The sequence below is a fragment of the Zalophus californianus genome, chromosome 2 (genome assembly GCF_009762305.2).
Source record: "Zalophus californianus isolate mZalCal1 chromosome 2, mZalCal1.pri.v2, whole genome shotgun sequence".
Taxonomy (NCBI): Eukaryota; Metazoa; Chordata; class Mammalia; order Carnivora; family Otariidae; genus Zalophus; species Zalophus californianus.
This window is the reverse complement of record NC_045596.1, coordinates 86,969,425-86,980,784: the sequence shown is the minus strand read 5'-3', so window position 1 is coordinate 86,980,784 and position 11,360 is coordinate 86,969,425. Positions and strand designations below refer to the sequence as shown.

Genomic DNA, 11,360 nt, shown 5'->3' with positions numbered 1-11,360 from the left:
AGTGTCAGAATGACGTTGAATTCTTGGACACCCTGCTGGTCTCCTAGAATTGTTTGTTGGTGTGGGGAACACCTTCCCCCGACCCCCAACACACATTGGAAAGTAAGTCTCAGAATACCAAAAGACTAATTATGCTGAGCATTTTTTTATGTGCTTATTGATATTCATATAGATTTTTTTTTCAGAAATGTCTATTCAAATCCATTACCCATTTTTTAATTGGGTTGTCTTGGTGAGTTATAAAAGTTCTTTACATATTCTGGATACTAGACCCTTATAAACAATGAAATGAATATATTCAAACAATGAATGAAAATATTTTTTTCATTCTATGAGTTGTCTTTTCACTCTTGATTATGTCATTAATGTACAGAATGTTTTAATATTCATGAAGTCCATTTAATCTATTTTTTCTTTTATTACTCATGCTTTTGGTGTCATAGCTAAGAATATATTGCCACATATGAAGATCATGAAAATTTACCTGTATATTTTCTTCTCTGAGTTTTATGGTTTTAGCTCTCACATTTAGGTCATTGATCATGTTTTAGTTAATTTTTATAATGGTGTGAGGTATGAATCCAATTTCATTCTTTTGCATGTGGATATCCAGTTGTCCTAACACCATTTATTGAAAAGACTATTCTTTCCCCATTGAACAGTCTTAGAACCCTGGTCAAAAAGCAGTTGACCATAGCTATGGGTTTACTTCTGGACTCTCGGTTTTGTTCCATCAGTCCATATGTCTGTCCTTATGCCAGTATCACACAGTTTTGATTACTGTAGCTTTGTAGTAAGTTTTGAAAATGGGAAGTGTGAATCTTCCCACTTTGTTTTCATATTCAGGATCATTTTGCCTGTTCAGGGTTCCTTTAAGTTTTATATCAGTTTGAGCATTGGTGTTCCAATTTCTCCAAAAAAAGTCATTGGAATTGTGATGGGATTGTACTGAATATGGAGATCACTTTTGATAGTACTGCCATCTTAAAAATATCACACCTTTAATCCATAAACATAGGATGCCTTTCTATTTATTTAGGTCTTCTATTCGTTCAGCAATGTTTTCTACTTTCCAGTATACAAGACTTTTACCTCCTTGGTTAAATTTATTCTTAGTTATTTTATTCTTTTGGATGCTATTATAAATGAAATTGGTTTTTTTAAAATTTTCTTTTCATATTGTTCATTGCTGATGCATTAAAAAATCAACTGAGTTTTCAGAGTTAATCTTGTGGCCTGCAACTTTGCTGATTTGTTTACCAGCTTTAGTAGCTTTTCTGTAGATTCATGGGGTTTTCTACACAGAGGATCATGTCCTCTGCAAATACAGATAGTTTTACTTATTTTTTTACTTCTTTTTCAATACTTTTTATTTCTTGTCTAATTGATTTAGCTAGAATATCTAGTAAAGTGTTGAATGATTGATTTTCTTGTTTTAAACCACCTTTGCATTCCTGGCATAAATCCATCATGATGTATAATCTTTTTAATGTGCTATTGGATAAGATTTACTAGTATTTTGTTGAAGATATTTTCACCTATTTTTATAAGGGATATTGGTCTATATTTTCTTAAGATGTCTTTATCTAGTTTTGGTATCAGAACACAATTGGTCTCATAGAATGAGTTAAGAAGTGTTCCCTCATTTCTATTTCTTGGAAGAGTTTGAGAGGATTTCATGTCAATTCTTTAAATTTGGGTAGAATTCACCAGTGAAGACATTTGATCCTGGACTTTTCTTTGCTAGCAGGTTTTGATTACTGCTTCAGTCTCTTTACTTGTCATAAGTCTGTTGAGATTTTCTTTCTTCTCTTGAGTTCTTTTTGGTAATTTGTTTGTAGAAATGGGTCCATTTCATCTGGTTATCTAATTTGTTGGCATACAATTGTTTATAGTATTCTCTTATTCTCTTTATTTCTGTAAGGTTGGTATAATGTTCCACTTTCATTCCTGATTTTAGTTATTTGTGTCTTCTCCCTCTCTCTCTCTCTCTTTTTTTTTTGTTTTACTCTAGCTAACCGTTCTTAAATTTTGTTGATTTTTTTCTTTCAAAAAAATGTTTTGTTGATTCTGTGTATTGTTTTTACTTTGTATTTTATTTATCTTTGCTTGAATCTTTATTTTCCTTATGCTAGCTTTGCATTTAAATTGCACTTGCTTTTCTAGTTTCTTCAGGTAAATTTAGTTTCTTCATGTAAATTGATTTGAGATAGTCTCTTCTAGTATTTACTGGTGTTTACTGCAGTAAGTCCCTCTGAGCACTGCCTTTGCTGTGTCGCATGTTCATGAAAGGGAAGACTTAATATTGTTAAGATGTCAATAATCTCCAAACCATTCTATTTACTGGTCTTACAGAATGAGTTGAAGAGTGTTTCCCTTTCCATTTATTTAAAGAGTTTATAATTACTTGATGTTAATTCTTCTTAAACATTTGGTAACCTTCACAAATGAAGCTAATTTGGGCATTGGCTTTCTATTGTGGAAAATTGTTGATTATTCAATCTATTTACTTGCAATTGGTATATTCAGGTTTTCTATTCCTTTTTGATTCAGTTTCAGTAGTCTGTGTCTAAGACTCTGTCCATATGATCTAGGTTATATTATTTGTTGGTATAAAATAGTTCAGAGTATTCTCTTCTAATCCTTTATATTTCTGTAAGGTCAGTGATATGTCCCCTCTTTCACTTTGATTTTATTAATTTAAGTCTTTTTTTCTTGTTCAGCCTAGCTAAATATTCGTAAATTTTGTTCATCTCATCAAAGAACCAACTTTTAGTCTCATTGATTTTCTACTTTTCTGTTCATTTTTGTTCTCAAATCTTTATTTCCTTCTGTTTATTGTGATTTAATTTGCTCTTTTTATAATTTTATAAGGTTGAAGTTTACATTATTGATTTGACATCTTTTTTCCTTTTTAATATAGGCATTTACAAATAGAAATGTCCCTATATGCAATGCTTTAGCTGTATCCCTTAAGTTTGGACATGTTGACTTCTCATTTTTATCAATCTCAAAATTCTAATTTTTCCATGGTTTCTTCTTTCAGCCATTGATTATGAGCATATTGTTTAATTTCCATATATTTGTAAATGTCCCAAATTTCCCTCTGTTACTGATCTCTAATTTCATTCCATTGTGGTTGAATAACATATTTTGTGTAATTTCAATATTTTTACATTTATTAATATTGTTTTATGGCCCAACTTATGGTTTGCCAACATCTCTGTGCACTTGAGAAAAATGTCTGTGCCCAGTGTGTTTGTTATTGGGCAGAGTGTTCTACAAATGAATGTTAGGTCTGGTTGGTTTATAGAATTTTTCAAGTCTTCTAGTTCCTTGTTGATCTTAAGTCTAGTTGTTTTATCCTTATTGAAGCTTTGTCCTTCTGTTCCTCAGACTGGATGATCACAACTGACCCTTTTCCAAGTTGACGGATTCTTTCTCCTACAAGCTCAGATCTGCCGTTGAATATCTTAGTGAATTTTTCATTTTAGTAATAGTACTTAATATATTCAGAATTTCTGTTCTTTTAAAATATTTGTCTACTTATTGATATTCTCTATTTGTTGAGACCCAAACATTTTTTGAAAGAAAAAATGCACTGGAATTTAGTAAATTTTTGTGAATGTAGATCTTGCAACCATGGAAATTTTGTCCTTCTAACAGTGAATGTTGACAGAGTTTAGAGGCCCCATGCTCCTCTGTGTATTAGCATTAAGCCCTTCTTATTCAAAGTGGGCCCCAGAACTTGGTGGGCAACACCTGGGAGCTGGTTAGAAATACAGAATCTCAAGTCCCACTCCAGATACACTGAATCAGAATCAAGACCTTCAGGTGATTCCCATGCTCATCAGAGTTTGAAAAGTGGTAGGCCCAAAGTCCTGGAATCCACCATGCTTTCAGAGCCTTCAAGGTACCACATACTATTTTTCAGAATGGTAGTTTTGCATTTATTTTATATGACTTGATAAATGTCCATCTTCCTTTCTAGATTGCAACCCCACAAAGGGGAGTCTGCTTACTGTTGTACACCAGAGTCATGCACATAGTAAGTGCTACAAAATCTGTCAAGTAAATCAGTGAACTGGACCCTGGAATCTCATACATATCTGCTTCCTCCAACCCCAAACCTCAAGTAGGTTTCAGAAGAGGGTTATCTTCTTAGTTAACATACTCAGAAAACCTGAGTTTTCTTGGATCTCCTAAGGATCATTAGGGAGCATCTCTGAAATAAGGAAACATGTCTGAGATAAGGAAACTAGTTTTTCTTTACCTTTTGCTTAAAGTATGTATTTATCCAAAATTTGAGTTTCCCAGCTGATAAGTGTTCTCTATTAGAAAGAAAGAAGCCATTGAGCATATTTTTTATAATTCTGCAGGAGAACAATTTTTTTTAAATTTTTTTATAGTATAGTGAAACACCATGTGACATTAGTTTCAGGTGTACACCAGTGGTTTTGACAATTCTGTATGTTATGCTATGCTCATCACAAGTGTACCTACCATCTGTCACCATACAACACTATTACAATACCATTGACTATATTCCCTATGCTGGAATATAGTACTATGCTGTACCTTTTACCCTCATGATTTATTCATTCTGTAACTGGAAGTCTGTGTCTCCGACTCCCCTTCACCCACTTTGCTCATTCTTGCCTTTCCTCTGGCAACCATCACTTCTCTGTATTTATGGGTCTGATTTGGCTTTCTGTTTGTTTATGCATTTGTTTTTTAATAATACCCTCTAGGTTCATTCATGTTGTTTTAAATTGCAAGACCCCATTATAGCTCAGTAATATTCCATTATATGTATGTGTGTATGTGAATCTATTCCTTTTTATCCTTTCATCTATCCATGGACACTTGGGCTGCTTCCATATCTTTACTATTATAAATAATGCTAGGATAAAAATAGGGGTGCACCTATCTGCCACCCCATGTCTTTTTATTGGCATATTTAGACCATTTACATTTAAAGTAATTATTTATAGGTGTTATTGCCATTTTGTTAATTGTTTTCTGGTTGTTTTTATAGTTCTCCTCTGTTCCTTTTTTCTTTTGTTCTTTCCTTGTGATTGAGTTTCTGTAGTGTTATGCTTCGCTTTCTTTCTGTCTTGTGTATCTATTATAGGTGTTAGGTTTGTGGTTACCATGAGGTCCATATATATCATCCTAAGTATATTGCAGTCTATATTAAATTGATGGTCACTTAAGTTCAAACACATTCTAGAAAACATTCTTTTTTACTCCCTCCTCCATGTTTTATATGTGTTCATATTTTATATCTTTTTATTCATAATTTTCTTACATCTAATTATGGCCTTTTCCACTTAAAGATGTCCCTTTATTTCTTATAAGGGGTCAGCTTAGTGGTAATGAACTCCTTTAACTTTTATTTTTCTGGGAAACTGTCTCTTCTTCAATTTTGTATGATAATCTTGCTGGGTAGAGTATTCTTGGTTGTAGGTTTTTTCCTCTCAGTGCTTGAATATATCATGCCACCCCCTTTTGCCCTGCAAAGTTTCTGCTGAAAAAGAACAGCCTTACAGGGTTTCCCTCATGTCATTTTTTGCTTCTCTCTTGAGACTTCTAAAATTATTTCTATTATCTTGGATGTTTTAATTATTATGTATTGTGGTATGGACCTCCTTAGGTTCATCTTGTTTGGAACTCTGTGCTTCCTGAACCTGGACGTCCATTTCCTTCCCTAGGTTAGGGAAATTTTCAGCTGTTATTTCTTCAAATAAGTTTTCTGGCGCTTCTCCGGGTGCCTGGGTGGCTCAGTTGGTTAAGCGACTGCCTTCAGCTCAGGTCATGATCCTAGAGTCCCGGGATCGAGTCCCACATCGGGCTCCCTGCTCAGCAGGGAGTCTGCTTCTCCCTCTGACCCTCTTCCCTCTCGTGCTCTCTCTCATTCTCTCTCTCTCAAATAAATAAATCTTAAAAAAAAAAGTTTTCTGGCCCTTCTCTTCTGCCTCTTCTTCTGGGACCCCTCTAATGCAAATGTTTGTTCACTTGATGTTGTCCAGGAGATCCCTTAACCTAACCTTATTTTAAAAATTCTTTTTACTTTTTGCTGTTCAGCCTGGGTGCTTTCCATTACCCTGTCTTCCAGAACACTGTTCTGCATTTGCTAATCTACTGTTGATCCCCTCTAGTGTATTTTTCATTCAATTATTGTATTCAGTTCTGATTAGTTCTTTTTTACATTTTATATCTTTGTTGAAATTCTCACTGAGTTCTTCCACTCTTCTCTCCAGTCCAGTGAGCATCTTTATGATCATTACTTTAAACTCCTTCTCTGGAATATAGCTTATCTCCATTTCATTTACTTTTGTATGTGTGTGGGGGGGTTGTCTTATTTTTTTCATTTGGACCATATTCCTCTGTCTCCACATTTTGCTTGACTTTCTGTGTTTATTTCTATAAATTAAGCATAACAGCTACTTCTAAACTTGAAGGATTGGTTTGTGTATGGTTATCCCCTGTGTAAACTGTGCGTTTGGTAAGTTTGGCTGGCTTGGGCTGGGAGGTCCCTAGTGGGATGGGTGGAGCTGAAGTGGACGTGGGCTGGGGGAGGTCTTAGGGCTCTCCACACAGAGAGCATGCTGGCAGGATAGCTAAAGCTGAAGTGGGTGCAAGCCAGTGTGTCCTGAGCTCTTCTGCAGAGAGAGCTCCCTCACAGGGCAGCTGGAGCTGAGATACAGTGTGGACCATGGGGTCTTGAGGTGCTCCATGCATGGGGCACCCTAGCAAGTTGTCTGGGGCTGCAGTGGTATAGACCTGGAGTGTTCTGGGCTGCATTTTACCTGTTACTTTGGTGAGACAGCTGGAGCTGTAGTGAATGCTGACCAGGGGTGTCCCATTGTGTGCTGTGCTGTGCTGGGGCTGCCTCAGTGTGGAGCTGCTGGTGCTGTTGTGGGCTAGGGGTCCAGGGCTTCTGACACGGGAAGCTGGCTTGGGCACCTGGACCGCTTTCATCCATGCTATCGAGGTGGATGGGGAATGTAAGCCATGGCCCTCACCAGCCCCTCTGACCAGTGGAAAGTTCCAGCAGGTCTCCTACCATTTGGCAGCATTCTAAGGCTGGATCTTTTGTTCTTTGTATTTTGTTTTTATTTAAATTCCAGTTAACGTACACTGTAATGTTAGTTTCAGGTGTAAAATTTGGTGATTCAACACATATATATAACACCTGGTGCTCATCACAGCAAGTGCCCTCCTAATCCCCATCACCTATTTCACCCATCCCCCCACCCATCTCCCCTCTAACCATCAGCTTATTCTCTATAGTTAAGGGTCTGTTTTTGAGTTATCCTCTTTCTTCCTCCCCATGATTGTTTCTTAAATTCCACATATGAGTGTAATCATAAGGCCTTTGTCTTTCTCTGAGTTGTTTCACTTAGCGTAATACCCTCTAGCTCCATCCACGTCATTGCAAATGGCAAGATTTCATTCTTTTCTGATGGCTGACTAATATTCCATTGTGTATATATACATATATATATATATATATATATATATATACCACATCTTCTTTATTCCTCAGTTGATGAACATTTGGGCTCTTTCTATAACTTGACTATTGTAGATAATGCTGCTATAAACATCCTGCATGATTTCACTAGGTTCATTTCCTTATAGTTTTCTCCATCAGGAAAGGCTATGAGGATAAGACAAACTACTGTAAGTTAACAAAACCAACACTAGTAAAAGACTTTTCACTTAGAATTCATATATATTCATATATTCTAGCTTATCCTGCCTTCCCATGAAAGGACTTGAGGCTAATGTTTACAACTAAGTGAGATACAAGAAAACAAAGCAATTTGCCAAGGTATGACACATTGCTACAGTGATCCTCTGATCTCTTTCCCTGAGCAGGGAAAGGATAAAAGGGTCTCCCCTATTTCATAGCCTAGAAAGCATCCTGTTGTGGGCAACAGTTTTGTTCCCAGTCTCCCAAGAAGTAAAAGGCGGTTCTACAATATTCAAACTACTCCAATATTCTCCCAATCAAAAACAAAACAAAACTGAAAACACTAATAGGCAACAGGCAACATTAACAGTGCTTTTATTTACAAAGAATTATTTTTATTTGGCTGTTTGGAAAACCACTAACATTTTCACTTTAGAAAACATTAAATAATAAACAAAATGTTATACAGTACTTTGGATAACTTCTGTCAGTTTAGTGCAATGTAGTATTGGCACCTAAAAGTGACATTTTCAATTATTTCCCCCTTTCCTCTTCAGTTGTGCAGTTATAGGACCACAAAGGAAATGAATCACTAAAAATGGATCTAAAGCCCTACTGCCTGGCCCTTACTCAAAGGCTCAGTGCTTTACATCCTGCTCCAGTCCTGCCTCCACCAAGTTAAATGACAAAAGATATTCTGTTGTAACTATTTTTGAAAAAAAAAAAAAAAGTTACCATTTTGTGGAACTTGGGAGATTCCAATTGATAAAAGAAAAGTGAATTACAGTGGTTTGGTGAAGCAACAATCCGGACAGTGGTGTTGAGCAGGGAACTCTTTCTTAGTGGCCAAGTTAAGTTGTCACACACATCGTAGAGAGAATGCACCAGATAAAAAACTCTCTAACCTCTGTTCCTTACTATGGTCTCTTTTAAAACCTAAAATATCATCCACTGAGCAAGTGAAAGGTTACACCTTTACCAAGAAAAAAAAAAAAAGAACCCTACCACATTAGGATATTAAGATACTAAAATACACGTCCATCATATTCTTTTAAAAATATGAGTTTGTCTTTTTTTTTTTCTTCCTGTTTTAATCCTGCTAGGTTTGCCATAGAGAGGTCTTTTAGTGAGCTCTGCACTTGGTGGGCTTTTCCCCTTTTGATTCTCCTCCATTAGGGGCCAAGAGGTAAATGCCTAAATAAGACCCTGGCCTCCTCCAAATGACTCTGTTCTGAAGATTTTCGTTACATAGTAATAGGATCAAAACATCTTTCAGAAGATTCTGTTACTCTACCTTGACATAAGAACATCTTTAACGATCTTAAATAGACAGATTTTCATCTAATTTTTTAAAAGCCTCAAAAAGAGAGAGAAGAGGGAGAGGGAGATTCACTTTTTTTCTTAAACGAAGGATTCTAATTTAACAATTGTCCCTGCCAGGAAATGCCCCCTCGCACTCCAGTCTAAGCCTGTTTCCTCTTGTTCTATTCTTAGCACATACAGAGAAGAGCTGGTCACCATCCTCTCCGTACCAACCATCCATACACTGGAAAACCAGCAATGGTTTGCCCCTCAGTCTTCTCTTTGCCATGCTGGATAATCCCAGTTCCTTTACTTTTTCATCATAGAGCTTTTTTTCCAACCCTTTAATCATCTTTGTGATTCCTGGCAAAAACAGGCGAAAATAATTTGATTAATCAGAAATGAAGAAAAGCCTCAGGAGTAAGTTGCCTTATAAAAGTCGTGTATTTTTTAATATGAAGGTAAAATATCCAGGGAGGAAATATAGTTAGGGGTTCCTAGATCCTAGAATTCCAATCTTGTCCTCTTGCTCTGACGTGTGTGTGAATCCAACAAAATGCCTCCAAGCACAGGACTTGTTTCCAATCCCGTTCTGACAAGACAGCACACAGTTATGAGCTAGACCTGCCTAAATGTATATCTGGACTTAAAAATTAGTATGAAAAATCTGTTTTAACAGACCTTCCCCCATGCTTCCCCTCGCCCTTCCAGAAACAGAATCTTTTCTCTGAAACAACCAGAGCTTTTACAGAGCTTTTTAAGGATTACCAGAGAGAGCCATGTTACTGTAAAAACTGTTGGTTTTAAAGTATAACCTGAAACGGTGAGGGTTTTATATGGTAACTGCAGCTTCCTGTCTACCTGAATGGTTCACTATCCTTTACAGTGATCAGACTCAAGGCCGTGAAAAACTTCATCCCTCCACTACCACACCTGACATCTCTTCCAATTTTCTCTTGCTGCCAAAATAAAGTCATGGCACTGGATGACATTTCACTGGGTAGTTTTTAATTCAAGAGATCCCAAGCTGCCTTTTCCCTTGCAACTAGAGTCTGTAAATATTAGGAACACATAACTACTTAATATCAATAGCACATTTACACAAAACACACTACTAACGAGGGATTACGTGCCCACCCTACATAATTGTCTTTAAAAGAAAAATACAGATAATGAGAATAAATGCATCTTGATATGTTACACACCCTTCTTTTATAAAGTGAATGGCAGTAAAAGTCAGAGTTCAGGTCAGGCCAGAGCTAACAAGTGAAGGGGAGAAACCAATTTCACAAGCACATTGTACAACATAGCTTAGGGAAAGTCAATACTACTCATGGTACAACACTGAACAGATAACAGAATGGCCATTTGCACGCATTTCTTTTGAAAACTTCTCCCATAATTTGCTACTAGGAACACCTCGTAACCAGGACGAAGGATGACACATGCGCCCAAGGCCTTCCTAAAAGAGCTGTAGCCTGGAAGGTAACACCCAAAGCTGGCTTGGATGCGCCCACAGGCGCCCCTTGTATTTCAAGGAGGGTGTCACTGTTCATTGGAATTGCACAAAAGCAGGCCACGCGGTGTGGGTCACCCACCACTTTCTCCTGACCCACTGACCCATTCTTCTCCTAGGCCTGATAAGAGGGAGGAGAGGACAGGAGGTGAAGATTGGAAAAAGAAGAGAGCAACAGGGGAATTCATTGCTAGTTCGGAAGTTGCTCGCGTTCTTCAGAGCAATGGCCTTTTCTCAGGCTCACATCATCCAATCCAATCTCCCCAGTGTGGCCACGCCTTTTTTCACCTCTGAAGATAACCTGGGGAGAGAACGCACACACCAGTCAAGCCTCCTCTGCCCCTTCCCAATGCCCACTCGTTTCGCAAAATGAAGGCAAACTTTCCCCCAAACCAAATAGTGAACTTACTCAACAGAAGGAAAGACTAGAACATAACCAGTGTCACCTGAGGCTTGCCTTTTGGTAGAAACTCAAATCATCAGTAAACTATTAATCAGACCACATCACTCAGAAGCAGTTACTCTTTTAAAAAAGCAATTCTGAACGACAGACTACTTCAATTTAGGAATGCTTATGAAGTGGACACTTTGCCAAAGATTACCAAGGTTAGAAGTAAAAAAAAAAAAAAAAAAGATGGAACATAAAGATGTAGGAATAAGAGCTGAAGATGTGGAAGATCATAATCATGCAGCCTATCCTAGACATTTGCTTGGGTTAAGCTAGCTTTGTTGCCTAAAATGGATTTGAACCGGACACCACAATCCAATCACAGTGTTGTTATGTTGTTACTTATGTAAAGTATAAACACTTTCTTGTATTTTTATCTTCTTTAGAGCATC

At 37.0% G+C, this 11,360-nt stretch overlaps 1 protein-coding gene across 9 annotated transcripts in view; it reads right to left on the bottom strand.

Moving 5' to 3' along the window:
• Positions 1–8,061: 8,061 nt before the first annotated feature.
• NPNT (nephronectin) overlaps positions 8,062–11,360 on the bottom strand; it is a 78,825-nt gene continuing 75,526 nt past the window's right edge. For all 9 annotated transcript variants that reach the window (XM_027598198.1, XM_027598200.1, XM_027598205.1 and 6 more), the window contains one exon: positions 8,062–10,821. In XM_027598198.1, coding sequence (XP_027453999.1) covers positions 10,711–10,821 — 111 coding nt within the window. In that variant the 3' untranslated portion in view covers positions 8,062–10,710. The remainder of the gene's footprint in view (positions 10,822–11,360) is intronic.